This window comes from Silene latifolia, chromosome 1 (genome assembly GCF_048544455.1).
Source record: "Silene latifolia isolate original U9 population chromosome 1, ASM4854445v1, whole genome shotgun sequence".
In the NCBI taxonomy this organism is placed as follows: domain Eukaryota; kingdom Viridiplantae; phylum Streptophyta; class Magnoliopsida; order Caryophyllales; family Caryophyllaceae; genus Silene; species Silene latifolia.
Window position 1 is genome coordinate 8,910,488 of NC_133526.1, and position 17,163 is coordinate 8,927,650.

Here is a 17,163-nt window from a genome sequence, read left to right on the forward strand (position 1 = left end):
CCAAATCCTCTCTATCGAGCTAATATCTACTCGATCGAGTACCTGCAAAGTAAGAGGGCACTCGATCGACCTAGTTTCTTTTCGATCGAGCTGTCCTTGGATGCCCACTCACTCGATCGACCACTGTTGGACGGATATCGAGTGTTGTTGACTTGGATTAGCTTCCTGAGACGGTTTTCCGGCCCTTTAGCAACCTCTCATTTCATGGTCGGTTTGGGGAGGTCCCCTTATTCGCGCTATCTTGTGAGTTTTTCCGCTTTTACTCTCTTTCTCCTTCAGTTTGCATTTCCTTTCCATGTTTTGGTACAATGGGGGCATTGTACGGTTTGGTTTGGGGAGGTTATGCATCCATATCTGTGTCTGCATATTGTTTTTATTTGCATTTCAGTTATCACGTTTAATTTTCTGTTTGCATTGTTCTTTATTTCAAAAAAATCAAATTCCATATCAAATTCCATAAAAAATTAAAAAAATTGTTAAAAATTCAAAAATTTTCATGTTTATTTTTGCATATAGGTTGAGTCGGAACGGTAGATTTCCATGATGATATTGCACTGCAACTGTCTTTTTGCTTAAGCCTTGCATTGAACTGTTATCTTTTAGCTTTGTCTTATTGCATTTCTACGAGTTTATGTTTAATTTAGCTGAACGAATAGACTTGACCTGAAATTTTGGCAACCTACTTATAAATTCTAAGGAATTAGAGCCTTATAAACTGGTGTCATTTATGACCAGTTTCATGTAGGATTGTGAGTAGTTACTCCTTGCATAACATGTATCATTAATTTGCACATATATGAAATTCAATTGCTTTTTGCCGTCATACATTCGGGTTAGTGGTTGGTGTCACATGCAGGAAGGTGCTTACATTTTCCCTTTCTTTCATTTTTACCCATAAACTCCACATTAGCCAAATTTGCCAGTTGACCCTTTAGCTACATCCAAATTTAGCCTGCCTTGTCAAGCTAGTTTAGATTGTTGTTTTGCGGTATATATTTCATTGTATCAAATATTGGCGCATATTCTATTGAATCGGAGTTGGTAATCTATGAAGAAAGGGAGAAAAGAAAAAAAACGTGATGGGAAAAGAAAAAAAAAGAGTCGAAAAAAGAAGATGAAAAATGAAAAAAAAAGGAATGAAAAAGAAGAAACCGAAAGAAATAGAAAGAAAAGAAAAGAAAAAAAAAAGATGTTGTTTGGTTGACGGTTTCTACTCCTATGTTCTATCTTACATAATTTGAGGAGTACGTTTGGTTTGGTTTGGTGAGTTTTATGCCAAATGAAGGGCATTGTGCTTATTTCATAATTGAGTTGAGAATTGGATTTGTTCCATATGGTTTTGTTCAGGTACTAGCTTGGCCGCCTATACCTCCACATTCCCATAAACGTTTTGCCTTTTCTTACCCATTGCCTCACTTTACCATATTTTTGTAAGCCCTACCGACAGACCTTGTTTGGTTGGAATGTATGTTTGGTAGCTAGAATTGTCTATCATATGAGTTGCATGCATGTTTATGTGGGTCGTAGTCTAGGTGAGCGACTATTTTTCTTCTTCTCTCTTACATTCATTTGCTTACCCTTTGCTTCATGAGAGAAGAGTGACCCGTGAGAGTCCATTATTAAAGGTCTTGCAAGGTCGACGGTTCAGCTTTATTATAAACATCTTATAACTCGTTTGCATTTGACTGTCTTGCTATAAGTGTTAGTTTGTTTGCATTAAATTGACTTAAGTGGGCATTTGTAGCTAGCTCTGAGTTATCTTTTTCCGTTCCATTAGCGTATAGTTTTGAGTTTACTCGGGGACGAGTAAAGGTTTGGTTTGGGGAGATCTGATACGTGCATTTTATATAGTCTTTTTAGCCTATTTTATGCACGTATTTTTATGCTTTTATCGTGGTTTACGCTACGAAATGCCCCGGATATGCTACTTTGGTGTATTTTGTCTTATTTGCAGGAATGAACCAGAAAGTAGCGAAATCAAGTCATTTACCGTCCATTTTGCATGCATTTGGAGAAAGAGTAGATTTGGAGCAGGAAATGTTGCTGTCTTGAGATGCGTGAAGGTGTTCCGGGAGCTAAAAGGACAAGTCAAGGCGAACTAACAAGAATTCTAAGTCATTGAAGTTAATTATCACTCGATCGAGGACATTCTTAGTCGATCGAGTGGTTTTAGGATGAATAAACAATCGATCGAGCGATTATATGGTCGATCGACCGATTCTCTATATGCCCTTACTCGATCGAGCACTATTCTAGGTCGATCGAGTCATTTTCTCGAGTGAAGTTCACTCGATCGAGTGATTTAAGTGGTCGATCGAGTGGATATTGCCGACGGCTGGGCTTTTTAGTTATATTCCGTCATTAGGTTTAATCCTACTCCTAATTTCTTATAAATAGGAGTTAGGGATTTCATTTGTAATCATCTCTCTTTACCCTATAGGCGGGGGGTCACGTTATTCTTCTCCCTACCTTTGCTACTCTTGTTGCTTTTATTTCCTGGATCAATAATTAGTATTAACTCTTTCTCTTCTTTTCTTCTATCATTATTTATGTTTATTTCTTCTCCTTTATTTCTTGTTTCCCCCATTCCCATGTCTAGCTAATTTCCCCTGGTATGTTAGGATCAGGGAAGCCGTGGTAGCGATGCTTTAACTGTATTAAATAGATTAGCTTTGCGATAGGAATTGTATTAGGCAATTTAATTGTTATCCGGTCAAATGAATGCATGCAGGAGACCAATAATTCTAGTTAACCCCGACCTAGATCGAAAGATTGGAAGGGAAGGCTTGCTTAATTACAATAGGGTATTGCAGTGAGGGCGAAAGTTAAGCTGTTTACACTCTAGGGCGGTTTAAGGACCGAAAGGTGACGACCATAGCTCTTCTTATCAATAGTCTAATCGCCTTAGTATTCTCGATAATATAAGATCTGATAGCTGCCACGGTGGACCGACTCCTAGCATACTTCCTTTCTCTTATTGTTAATTTCTCTCATCTTTTTCCCTCGCTTTAGTCTTTAGTTTAGTCAACACAATCAATTCAACCCCCAATTGTGACATCAGACGGATAGAATAGACAAATAGATAGTACACCGCCTCCCTGTGGAGATCGACCCTACTTACCGCTGACTTCTGTTAGTAGTACTTAGGTATTTTATTTTTGGTGTAGAACGACCGCATCAGCGCCTGTGTCAATCAGGCACCTTTTGACCAGGTGGTTGGATATGTCCAAATTGACTACAAGTGGGTCGCTATGAGGAGCGATGACTCCTTCGTAGTCCTTTCTTCCGATAGTTATGTCGGGGATGTTGGAAGAGGGGGTGGCTGTGTTGGGCACAAAGTTGATGGCCTGATAGAGCTCGTTCAGGTGTCGTTTGTACCCATGAGCGGACCCTCCGTTCTCGTGGCCCCGATGACAACGTGGATCACTCCTATCCGTTCAAGACGGATTTCTTCTCTGAATCTGCGCGTCGGTCTTTTGGCTTTTGGCAACGTACTTTGCCGAGGCTCCCCTTCCGGATCGCTCTTTCAATGGCATTCTTCGGATGCTTGCGCGATCGTTGGTTAGATGGCCGGTGTGGCCGTGGTACTCGCAAAGATCGGCTCGTGTCACCGTCACTTTTTGGTTTTGGGGTCTCTCCCACTTCGCCCTCGCTTTTGCTCGGGCGAAGACTTGGCCGATACGACGAGAGGGGGTTTATCGTTATACCGCCTCGGTGGTACGTTCCCGAACTCCATCCGGCGCCCGCCGAATCTGTTTCTGGCGGTTTGTCGGCCGTGACCTATTATTGTCACGGCGTCTTTCTTCGGACCGTGACCCGTCGTTGTCACGGCGTCTTTCATGCGGGTTGTCCTCCGGCGCTCTTCTTTTCGAGTGCTCGGCCTCGCTCGGGCCTAGCCACGTCTTGTGATAGTCTTCTACCTTGATGGCTTGGTCGCCTTCCTCCCGCGGCCTCCAAGCCCAGGCCTCCGCACTTGATGAGCTCATTTTTCAAATCTCCCTCGGGAGGCCTTTCATCGGCCGAAGGCCGCCGATTGGGATTAATCTCCCGAATCTGTTGGACCTTTCCGTCGAACCTCTTCATGTAGCTTCGTAGAGACTCGCCCCCTTCTGTTTGATAGTTAGGAGGTCCGATGTCTCCACGGCCCTTCTCTTGTTGCAAGAGTCTTTGGGCTAGAAAGGCGTCCCTTAGGTCGGCGTAGTAGTACACCGAGCCGTCGGGGAGCCCCTTGTACCAACTTTGAGCCATCCCATGCAATGTTGTTGGGAAAACTCGGCACCATACTTCATCGGGCTGCTCCCATACTGACATGTGAGACTCGAAAGCCTCAGCGTGGTCGGCTGGATCACCCTCCCCTTTGTATGATATGGGTGGCAACTTGAGCTTAGTTGGCACCTGGACTTCTAGGACGTAGGCGCCGAGGGGCTGTCGATCACATGCGGACGACACGTGGCGATCGGCTCCTCGCATTCCTAGCTCGACTCCTCTCCTCGTAGCGGGAGGGACTTCTTCCCCGACTCGGCGAGTCGGGCTTCTTCTTCTCCGACTCGATGGGTGGACTTCTTTCATTCCTCCGGAGTAGGCCTCGTGGGTCGCTGCGGTGACGCCGTCCCCGCGAGTGCGGTCGGGACTTATGTCCATTACTAGCATTCCGGCTCCTCCTGTGTTTCAACAGGGCCAACCTCTTCCAGTGCTCCGTTCAAGTCTCTTGAGTCACGTTCGGGCCCTGGTCTCCTCGGACGGGTCCCGCCGCTCTTGTCGGTGTGACAGTGTGAGCCGTCGTCCTACCGATGAGGTCCAGGATTTGCTTTAGCAATGCCACGTCGACCACATGTCCCATGAGGGTGACTTGGTTGGCGGCGTCGCATCCGGTGTTATTGGCATCCCGAACTCCGGTTGGGTTACTCCGCCGTGGAGGGTCGTATGACTCCAGAATTGTTGAAGGTATCATCTGGGTGGAGGGGCTCGTCGGTTACGAACACCTCTTGTTCTTTTGACATCTTCTTAGCTTTTTGGGTGGGTTTTTGTTGTTTTTTTTTTTTTTTTTTGGGAATGAATGTGACTAGCTTCTAGTGTCTCTCCCCACAGACGGCGCCAATTGTTCCGGGTGTAATTCCAGAGCAAGTATTGTTACCACCCGTGGCTTGTAGAATGATGTCTTGAGTTGGACTCTCCTTTGGTCTTAATCGTTCCTCTCGGCCTCTCCTGCAACAATGAACGAACTGAGGGCTTGGCTTGGTGCCAAGCGTACTCACTCCGACGCCCAAGTCAGTAAACTCAGATGTATAAGTTGTATGCTAATTGGCTAGGAATATATTGTAAAGAGATAAGGAAGATTATACCAGATGAATAGTGTATTTAGGTTAAGTTGTGTATTTCTGGATTGGATGGGGGTCCTTTCCTCAATGAAGGTTGAGGAGTATTTATAGACTTCACCTTTTGTCACGTAGTGGCCAAGTGGCCAAGTGGCTAGCAGGTGGAAAGACTGATCTACCCCTCGGCCGAGGGACCTATGGGCGGCCGTGGGCGCTGGTGACCCACCGCCGAGGGGTCTTGGATATGAGTACGCGGATATGTGTCCTTTGCGGTTGTCGTCTTAGGGACCTAGGTTGACAGGCCGATGGGCGGCATCGGCTAGGCTGTCTAAGTCGTTGACTTGCTGTGGACATCTTTGACCTTGCTCAATATGTTGACTTGGTCAGCGGTGCAGAATATGCCCCATCAAATATAATAATAAATTATCAATAGAAGTCGAAGTGTATTGTGAAGGAAATAACTTAAAAATTAGTAAGAGAAATACATATGACATTTGAAAAATAAACTTCGTATTATGTATAATTAAATATGACATTAGCAATAACAAAAGACGTAGGGGCATATTTCAGTGTTCATTTTACTCTTTACATGAGTAAATTCCATGTAGTACGTATTATGCATGCACATTTGTCACAACCCAGTTCGGCCTAGGGCCTTTTAGCCTCATATTACCTCTTTTTTTTTTTTTAATCGGAAGTTGTTATAAAATTAGATATTATAAATATTTCAAAGGTTTTTTTTCCTTCTAATTTAATAAAAAGTGAACAAATACTAATGAATAATTTTTTAATATTAATAAATTGTAGATAATTAATTTATTTCCTGTTTCTAATAATAAAATTGTAAAATAATTAATTAATTCTCATTTCTAATAGGAAAATCATATTCCTAATTATAATAGAAAAATTTTAAATAAATATTATCTCCTAATTCTAATAGCATAATTAGGAAAAAAAGCCTTAATAAATTGTTAATTTATTTCCTATTTCTAATAGGAAAATCTTAAAATAATTAATTAATTCTAAATTCTAATAGGAAAATTATATAAATAAATAATTAATTCTCATTTCTAATAGGAAAATTATATTCCTAATTATAATAGAAAAATTTTACTTTTTACATGAGTAAATTCCATGTAGTACGTATTATGAATGCACATTTGTCACAACCCAGTTCGGCCTAGGGCCTTTTAGCCTCATATTACCTCTTTTTTTTTTTTTTTTAATCGGAAGTTGTTATAAAATTAGATATTATAAATATTTCAAAGGTTTTTTTCCTCCTAGTTTAATAAAAAGTGAACAAATACTAATGAATAATTTTTTAATATTAATAAATTGTAGATAATTAATTTATTTCCTGTTTCTAATAATAAAATTGTAAAATAATTAATTAATTCTCATTTCTAATAGGAAAATCATATTCCTAATTATAATAGAAAAATTTTAAATGAATATTATCTCGTAATTCTAATAGCATAATTAGGAAAAAAAGCCTTAATAAATTGTTAATTTATTTCCTACTAGATTTTGTGCCCGTGCGTTGCACGGGTTACTAATTTGCTCTTCCACTAATTGTTTGGTCCCTTTCATTTTGTTTTTAATGATACCTAAAAGGTGTTCTTCAATTGGTTAAATAAGGTACTTTGTACCATTTATCCTAGTCCTAACTTTAATTTCATTTTTAATCAAATAACTAAGCCACATTTTAGTCCTAATTCTAATTAATTTGTAAATTAAATATCTGTGTCAAACGGGTTAATACTTGATTTGCATTGTTTCTCTTAGTCTTTTAATTAGCTATTGTCATACTCGTACACATTTCATGACTCAGTCTCACACAATCCCAAATGAAGTAAACATACATACATGCATACATGGCACACTAATATCCAGACAAGCTAAGTCTGTAAGTCTCAAGTGGGAAACGGGTATGTACAAAGGTTGGAGGGAGGTAGGGAGGTACATAAAATTAATTATTTTTATCTTAATTGTCTCAACTCCATTTCACACATCCTCCCCTCAACTTACCACCTTCACCGTCCTGCCGATCCGCGCGCTACCACCCTCTACCACAGTCGACCAACACAACAATCAGATCAACTACCCCCAATCGCTTCCCAAACCTCAGATCTGCTTACCCATCTGATATATACTCTTCTCCGATTTCCATTAATCTCGCATCTTTCTTAAACCCAATTCACGACTCATTACCATGGGCGATGGAATTTTTCTTTTTATTTGTGGTCATTTGTTCCCTCTAATTCTCGGATTGGCATGCAAAATACGAAATCATGAATCTGCAATTCATCTGATGAGGTTTTTGTATAGAGTTTCTCGTGGACTCACTGGTTAATTACGTCATCAACAATTATTAAATGGCGATTTGTTCAAATTGTTGGTTTTTACTATTGTTCCGGAATCGGTGGTTTCGTTTCATACCTCGAAGGTCCGTGCTAACCCCTTTCGTTTAACATTCAATAGGTTTTTCTTTTATATTTTCAATTAGCATACGGCTGGATGTATACGATTTCAAGGCAACTCTCCCACTGTGTTAAGATAGATTTAATGATTTTTGCATGCAATTTTTTTGGGGTGGTGTTTGTTGAACTTGGCACTTGTCTGATTGAAGTGAATTTTATGTTGTCTGTGTTCTTGAACCAGTAGACGAAGTCCGGGTCTCTAAATAAAGCTTCAATTTTGTTGCTGAATGAAACAATCGTGCACATGGTCATGGATAGAGGAAAACATAGTCTTATTAAATTACCCTTGGATTCATAGCAGCCAAATACTAATTAACGTCTCTTTGTATACTAATAACTGTATAATTTTATTTATCGAATAATATGTAGACTTGTACACACTTCAGTTCTGGTGCATTTGTTGCATGTATCTGGGGCTCCCGGTGAATGATGGAGGCAGATATATCTTCCGGCCGATCGTAATCTCCTCACCATCTGTTTGTTTTTTGATAGCTTTGTTAGTCTTGCAGTCGTTAATACCGTAGTCTTCGCTGTCAGGCGCGGTAGGTCTTAGTTCATTGTTGTGCGAATAAGATCTGTTGCAAACAAAAGTTCAACGTAATATAAATTAATTTAATACTTATCGGATGCAGGAACGAAGACTACACTCGGAGAACATACCTCGGTGCCATGTCTTCTCTAAGAGATTGTTGTATATTTTTCTCTATAGGTAAGTTTAACATTGAAATTAGATCCTTTATATAGTTATGATTTTATAAGTTAAAAACTTAATTGGGACAAACGTGGTTGGCGTTGAAGATGTAGTATTTGAGTCGTGGTAGAATGGGGACTGTATTTTCTCTGTGCATTTTCCATAAGACAAGATATATTCTAAATAGTTTAAAACAAAAGTCTATCTATTTTTGCTTTTTTCATAACGTCGTGGCTGTTTTTTGTCAATTCATTTTCTGTTCGTAGTCATTCTTTATTCTTCATATCACTGAAACTGTAAAATAATAAAATATTCAAATGGAATTTAAAGACATTAAAATCAACTCATTGGTAGAATCGAGTCTCCAATATGTGAAACCACGACATTACCTGGCTTTTTCTTTTTGCCAACGGAATAAAAAACAACTGGAGTACTACTAATTGCGTAGATATTGTTCTTCCACCGATGCACTCAAGGCTTGACAGCTAGAGCAGGATATTGGAATCGTTAAAGTAGCATTAGACTACTACAACACGAAACCATGAAATTATTATGAAATGTCTTTGCGTTTTATATCTTATAAGCTAGCAAGTTAATATCGAGTCTCGAATATTTACTGACTTCGAAATTATACTCTTTTATTTTCAGAAATTCAAGTGCTTTGTGGGCTAGCGGAATTTTGGTTCATCGCAATTCCAGGTGTTAGCCCGAGGATTGATCTTCTTTGATAAACCCTATGTTCTGCCATGGTCGTGGCCCTTTTTGTGTCATCTCCTGAACAACTCTAGTCCAGCCGTTGTACCCCCCTCAGATCTGCTCCCGGTCGGGTTTTAATGCTGATCGTGATGCGTTCATCGCTGACCCTGTTTTCTGCTGGTCTTTGATATATCGTCCCTGTATACATCTTTAGGTAACATCCAGTTGCCTAATACCATTTTTCTGCTTGTTATATCCTTTTTTTGAACCATTTCAATTAAAAAACTTAAGAGGATCACAAGATATTAAGTTGAACCATTTAATACCTGGTAAATGCGAAATTGAATAAATGAGCACAAAATACCGTAATATGAAACTTTACAATCGAGTCATCCTTCCTACTACTCAATAACAGGCAAATTCGAAAACACCTCCTTGTATACTATATTTCGTGTATATCCCTTGAATTCCTGTTCAGTATCATCTATGAAAAACCTCAGCCCTTGCGGTGTTGTGGTCCTAGACGCCGCAACGTATAACTGTCCGTGACTAAAAACCGGCTTCGGTAAGTATACCCCGACATGTGTAAGGGATTGACCTTGACTCTTATTTATGGTCATTGCATAGCATGGTTTTAGTGGATATTGTCTTCTTTTGAGGATGAATGGTACCTTTGGATCCGTCGATGTTAACACTATCCTCGGAATTAGAACATGCTTACCCACGTTGGACCCGGTGATAATTCTTGCTTCCACTATATATTCTCCTGTTCTTGTAACAATCAACCGAGTTCCATTACACAATCCTTGTGAGGGGTTAATATTTCGTAAAAGCATTACTGGCATCCCTACCTTGAGCTTGAGCTCGTGCCTTGGCAGGCCTTGTAGATTTAGCGTATTTAGGTACTCAGTTGGGTAAGCCGAGAACTGGTCATCGCTGTCTATGGAAGCCGCGCATACTTCATCGCAACTTTTATATATCTTATAGTCACCTGGGATTTGCCCGGTCATATAGTCGTTCACTGTATCTGCTGTTTCGTTCAAAGGAGTCAGTATTGCTCGTTCACGCAAGTATTCATCATCCTTACTCCCGTCAATAAAATCCGGGTAAATTTCATCGACCACCTGTTTAATTTCAAGCTTCCCACACGCTGAGGTATACTCGGCTGGTATCTTTATCCATGTCTCTTCATCTTCATGCTCTTCTGCTTTCGCCTCTAACCTTCCGTCTCCCATAGCCAATAACCACTCATTAAACCGCTGTCTTTGACCATCATCTGAACCTGTCTCCTGGACTCTCATGCTCTTCCTTAGAAGAAACACGGTGCATGATCTCCATATATGTGACCTGCTTATGGAGGCTTGTACTATATCCTGTCTCTTTCCCTTTGATACGATAGGGAGCACTTGCCTGAAGTCGCCTCCAAGTAACACTACCTTACCCCCGAACATCTTTGAAGATGCTTCCGGGTCCTTATAGCTAACTATATCCCTCATTGTACGATCTAGCGCTTCAAAAGCATTCCTGTGATCCATTGGTGCTTCATCCCATATAATCAATGTTGTTTCTCGTAGTAGCTCAGCCAGCTGGCTATTTTGTTTCACATTACACGTCGAGTCATCGAACAGCTCTATAGGTATATCAAATCTGCTATGCGCTGTCCTGCCTCCTGGTAGTAGCAATGCCGCGATACCTGGAATTGTACCGTTATTATTTTAATATAAGAATGTTTTACCTGTCCCTCCATGACCGTAAACGAAGAACAACTCCGGTAACTCGCCATTGACAGCGTTTATGACTGCATCATAGACAACTACATTTGTACAAGATTGTTAATACCTTATCATGATTTGACTATGCTTGTTTTTGATTTTTTGACGTACCTCTTTGTTCTGTGTTTAGCAATTTGACCTTCCCCTCCCATTCGTCTCTCAGTTGTTTGCGGTCGTATTTCTTTTCATCTCTAATCAGCCTGTTTTCCATGCCATGCACATCGGACTCAACTGGTTGCGGCATACTCTCTATGTCTGATAGTCTCTTTCCGTACCTCATTAGAATCTTGTCTATCTCAAGCAGGGTGTATGACCGCCTGGCTGCATCAGTAAGTTCTAAGTTAGGGTCTCCAAACAATCTTCTCTTCTTGCGCTCAATGTCTTCTGATATCATTCCATAGCTCTCCTCCCAAAGCTTTGTGATGTCTGTAACTTCACAAAACAAAACCAACGTGACGAATAACTCCCTGAGCTGCGACGGCATCGCCCATTTATTTGCCTCTGACATGGCCTCATGCCACTCCTTATCATTATTTAAAAGGCCATGCGCACAGCAAGCTTCCTTGAACGTAGGGTACACAACGTCACCCAATGTTCTAATTTCTTCATAACTTTGGGCACCCTTGACGAAATTAAGAAGCACTCTCAGGTAGTACTTCTCTCCCGCTGTTGGGTGCACGTAAACCATTCTGCCAATGCACTGTCCCTGTTTCCTTTTGTGCCAACCCCCGTCCTTCCACACATATTTAGTTGGGAACTCTGCATAGGATAACGTTCTTGCTTCTGGATGTATTGCGTTAGTTGCCATCCACGCTGTCAACATTGTTTTTGTGCTGCTTTTCTTTTCTATTATCTCTTCTAGCATATCACTATCTTTAATCACCACTGCTTGTTCGCCTTCTAGATGCACAGGGAGGCGCATTACTGAAGGATACTTCTCCTGGATATCAAATTCGAAGATTCTCCAGGCTGCCTCTGATGCGGATAAATATCGGCAATCCATGTAAGCCTTTATCTCGTCATTTGTGTCCTCCTTTATGACTAAAGTTGCCTTGTCTGGTCCCTTTGATATATATTTAAACAAATACTTTATGGCTTTTGCTGTGTTGCACCACTCGACATTGATGTGTGCATCAAACATTAAAAGTAACCCTGGATTATATGGTACAATATTCCTGTTATCCATCTCATGAACTCCCTTTTTAATTGTCCTGCACGTAGAGAGTTAACGGTTAATGTCACGTTAGTTAGCATTCATCTTTTATGATAGGGTCTGGGCAGTTGCATATCATTTTCTTACCTACTGTCCTTTCTTCTTCTGTACACGGGGTATCCATTGTGATCCAAAGTCGTGCTCTTGTTATGTTCCTTTGGATATTTTTTGGTGCAAACATCATTCATCATACACGGGCAATTAGGGCCGTCTTTGCCGCATGGCCCATGGACCATGTATCTTGAAACAATTTCATATAACCGCGGCTCTTTGTTTTTGTCAGGTATCTCCGCACTGATGATGGTGTCGATATAATCGGTTGATACTTCTGTGCTTCCTCTCTTTAGCCACAAAAGTATATGAGCATGAGGTAATCCTCGCTTCTGAAATTCTATTGTATGGATATCTGCAGGGGCGAGGAACTTATGTTAGCTATTGACCTGTAAGCATAGTGTTATTTATATTGCTTAGGCTTACCTGCGACCGTAGGTCCAAAATATTCCTCTTTCTTCAAAAGGTGCATGAGTTGTCGGAGCTTCATCTTGAAAACTCTGGCCACGATGTTGAGTCCCTTTGCTTGTGTGTCCCTTTGCTCTCGATGTTGAGCAATTTGTTAGTTTTATGTTGTCGTATTTTTAAAAATAGCTATGATTTAAAACTTACCGGTCACTTGAGTTTCGCCATCTTGAATATCTGAAAATTATAGTATAAGACGATTGTAGTATAAGACGGTCTCAAACGGTTAGACGGTCTAAATCCACTTAGTACTTGACATGTGTGTGTAGGCAGACGTTCCAATGCAGCGGATACTCGTGTTGATTCAATAATATTATTTTGATGTCTTAGACTCGTTGGGTTGCCAAATAACTATTTACAAAAAAAGTCATAACCTCTAATCAAATAGTCCAAAAAAATTATGCCGTATTAATTTGACTTGAATATACCATTAATTATCAAGTAGATCTTATGGGATAATGCTATTTGTGCTTCGTAGTTTCCGCTTCCGTTATGGGATAATCCCGCTTCGTGTAATAAAAAAATAAAATATACCATTAGTAGGTAGATCTTATTATTAATCATGAGATCTCATAACTTTACAAAAATCGTAAAACCAATACGGTTATTGAATGCTTACCATTTCCATAAGAATTGTTTGACGATTTCCATAAGCATCCAGGTATATATATACACTGATCTTAATAATGTACCTGAAATTTCAACGAAATTGTATTATTAATATATTTGAAAGTTCATATCTTATTGGCTAAGAAATACTATGGTACAACAATTAGCGTAATAAGCAGATACATTAATAGCACAACAATATACACATCTATCAATATGATATGATAAACAATATAAGAAAATAAGAATCAATCAAAAAGGAAAGCAAAGAGAGTAGAAGGGGTTCAAGTTCCATGTAGGTTAGATATAATCTCTTTTATATGTAGCTTTTAATACATGTTTGTACGCATCAGTTTGAAGTCTTATAAAACTCCTTTTGCTACTATTAATCAGTTGATAATTATTGTTATTTGATGATATACATTGGCCGTGAAGTTTCATTGAGAAATACCAACTTTTTTTTTATCCTTTTTATCTTTTTTTTTCATCTATTTATTTCTTTGGGTAGTGATTCGGGGAGGTTGTGTGGTGTATGTAGTATATTATCTTTTAAAAATTATAATTATAATTATAATTATTTTTCTCTTTTTTCTATCTATTTGCATGGTAGTTTTATCTCCAAGAGATTGCACTTTAAACTCTATTACGACTGGCTAGAATATTATCTTTTAGAAATTATAATTATTTTTGGAGTTTCGTAAAAACCGGACTCTCTGTAATCGCTCGAAAAAAGCTTCCTTTATTAATATAGATAGATATTGATTGATTGATTATATATCTGATCCCAATTCTTTTTTTTAATTAAAGTAGTTCGGAAAAGGTGGACTCTCTAGAATCACTCGAAAAAAGCTTCCTTTAATAATATAGACTAGATTTAATGCCCGTGCGATGCACGGGTCACTTGTAATATTACTTTTTATAAACAACTGATAAACGTAAAGTTGTAAAAGACCATTAAAAATTTCAAGTTTCAATCGTGAAAAGACCTAATCCTATTTCGTGTTGATTGAACTACGTGTTGTTTGAACTACGTGTCGCGATACATTTTATATAGCGAGATAAATAGTTAATGTTAATTGTACGTAGAAATAGTATAACATAATCTAGGTAGTGTTATGTTGTGCATAGTAAACTCGTAATAAGGTAGGATTTCAATTTATATAGAAGTCTATAGAAATTTAATGTTGTATTGCCCAAATAATTAGGTTTACGAAAAATAAATACTTCAATTTACATGGATGCGGGCAAAAAAAGTGTACTAAATTCTAAAAACAATGTTACGGTAATATCTATCTTAACTTGTATTATAATGATAAAAACTTTTTTAAAGATTAAACTTTATCTCTTATAATAATCTTATTGTTCCCGAAAGTCATATATAAAAATAGGGCGAATGATGAGAAAATTTGATATGACCATACAAAGAATAATCATGATAAAATATATATTTTATAAAATAAGAAAAATATATTATCTAATCGCACAAATTCGAGATGCTCACGGACTTCTTTTCAAGTCGAGCCAATGTTAGCTCAGCTTAACTCGTTCAGGTAAAACTGTCGTATACAGGGCACACTATTTTTACATAGTATATAACCTTCACATACAAACAATACAACTAAACTTGATAAATCATACCACCACACATTTACATTCAAGGGGCAAAATTACTACTCCATCTTTCTACTACAACCTGCATCAAAACCATAGTACATGTTAGGGAACTTAGGAGTGGGTAAACTTAACCTAAAAACTAAGATGATCGTTATAAACTCCGTATTGAGGTGGTGGGTGTATGATTTGTTGTGTATAATGATTTAAATGGAATTTCAAAATTAAGTTGTTTTACCAATGACATAGTCTCCAATATTGCTTAAAAATTCAAGTTTTATTAGAGCGGCTTTCGAAAACTCGACTTTTAGAGAGATCCTTCGTCCATTTTTCACAGCAATGTCTATAACATAATACTCCATTAGATATTATTTATTCGGTCTATCGCTCAGAAATTTAACCTTTGAGATGCCAAGTCGTTTTTGCAAAATTTAAAGTTAACAATTTTTTGGTATATTATGATTGGAAACCTGAAGATGCTTTGATTTTTAAGTAGTTCACCGGTGTATTATTTGCACAATCAAATGTAAAAAATAGTGTTTGTTATATCTTGGTGCAAAAGAATAAGAGTAATATAAATAATCCATAACCGATCATGTAATGATAACTTTGATTAAAATTTCTATTAGGCAAAATCCTCCAAAACCTTCAACTTACTTTATTAGTTGTTAATTTTTTCGATCATTGTTCCAACTCCCAGCCTTATCGTATATTTTTTCTTTCGTTATTCAATTAGTCTTATGTAGCTCTATTAGGCTTTTGTATTTCAAGTAAGGTTGTCAATAATCTGAGCCGACTTATAGAGTCCTCAAAATTATCTTCAACTTTGTCGTCTCGAAAATGGACAGTCTCCACAAATCTGCCGTAAGGGGTTTAAAATTTTTTTATAGGAAAACCAAATTCAGGTGGGCCGACTCTTAAAATTTTATCAATAATAATGCAGTTATATGCGAGTTGTTTTAAACTTATATAATCCTCGATCTTTAATTTGATACCAACGATTAATGCAAGCAATTCATTCATAAAATTATGTTTTTAATGCTACTCTCTCTTCTCTCTTTTAATATATAATCTCTCTTTAAATAAAATCATTATTTCAAATAGTAAAATATCCAAAAAGATGTTTGCTCTTATATCAATATCGTAAGATGCTCATCGAGTCGGTCTCTGCCAAATCTTTCAACCAATAATATACGGAGTAACTCATATACAGTAAATGTGATGTTTCCATGTATTAGATCCGTTGTTAGTCAAGCTAAACATACTTTTATTATGATACGTTAAATCCACACATTAACCAAAGAAACTCGTATAAATTAAACAACAAAATTAGGAGAATGGGGTATACACAATACCCAAAAATTTAAACTTATTGATATAGAGTAACAAAATACTCCCTTAAATATGTGTACAGGGTATTACCTTAGTTCATCTTCTGATTTCCATAGTTCTAATAGTTTGGTCGAAATAATTGTTTGTCCCATAGAGTGTATGCAATTGACCTGGAAAAAAAGAAAAACAAAGAAATTATTAAAGTCAATACAAATGAGCAAACATAAAAATTACGTACTAATGAGCAAACATAAAAACTACGTAGAACAATGATATAAAGAAGTTGAGTGACCATCAAGCAAGGGCTTTGATATATATAGCATTGGAGGTATATATTTGAGTTGTATTAGATTTCTTTTAACATAATAAATCTTAATTATTGGTGATGCACTTTTTATTGCCCACAAACTCTACTACGTATCTTTTAGGGAGTAGTTTACTAAGGTAATATCGCTTGAAAGTATTTCAGTAAAGTTGGACTCTTTATAATCGCTCGAAAAAAGCTTCCTTTATTAATATAGATAGATAGATAGATAGATAGATAGATAGATAGATAGATAGATAGATAGATAGATAGAAGATAGATAGATATAAGATGGGCAATGGTCCTCATCAACATACAATCCCAACAAAGTTGACACTCTAATCTTTGTGGTGCAATCCAGACTATGTGCGACAAAAAAGATAACATGATCCCTCTCATCTCATACATCTTACTCCCTCCGTCCAAGTTATTTATTTGCCTATTCACTTAATTGTTTATTTTTCTATTTTACGAATGTCTTTGATGAGCAATTTGATCCTCGAGACACAATTTGGTTAATTTGTCATCTAATAACAAGTAAACCCTCCTCTTTCCTTGATCTTTATATCAAATCAAAGGTAAACAATGATCCGAACGTAGGAAATATTAATAGAGTTGCATTAT

General features: G+C 37.9%; 2 protein-coding genes across 2 annotated transcripts in view; one reads left to right on the plus strand and one right to left on the minus strand.

Moving 5' to 3' along the window:
• LOC141633350 (uncharacterized) overlaps window positions 1-17,163 on the plus strand; it is a 114,325-nt gene that overhangs the window by 25,390 nt on the left and 71,772 nt on the right. The gene's annotated exons all lie outside the window — the stretch shown is intronic.
• LOC141650993 (uncharacterized) lies at window positions 8,178-17,149 on the minus strand. The gene is made up of 8 exons (XM_074460974.1): window positions 13,286-17,149; window positions 12,645-12,759; window positions 12,255-12,573; window positions 11,066-12,165; window positions 10,918-10,980; window positions 9,854-10,875; window positions 8,456-8,529; window positions 8,178-8,370 (listed from the first exon to the last, which is right to left on the minus strand). The coding sequence occupies exons 2-8, from the start codon at window positions 12,706-12,708 to the stop codon at window positions 8,178-8,180; spliced, it is 2,835 nt and encodes a 944-aa protein (XP_074317075.1). The 5' UTR covers window positions 12,709-12,759; window positions 13,286-17,149.

Coding starts and splice junctions, on each gene's coding strand:
- LOC141650993 (XM_074460974.1), bottom strand. CDS start 12,708: ATGAAGCTCCGACAACTCATGCACCTTTTGAAGAAAGAGGAATATTTT. Junction 10,981..11,065: donor GCTAAACACAGAACAAAGAG/GTACGTCAAAAA, acceptor TCTATGATGCAG/TCATAAACGCTGTCAATGGC. Junction 8,530..9,853: donor TAACATCGACGGATCCAAAG/GTACCATTCATC, acceptor AACTATATAAAG/GATCTAATTTCAATGTTAAA.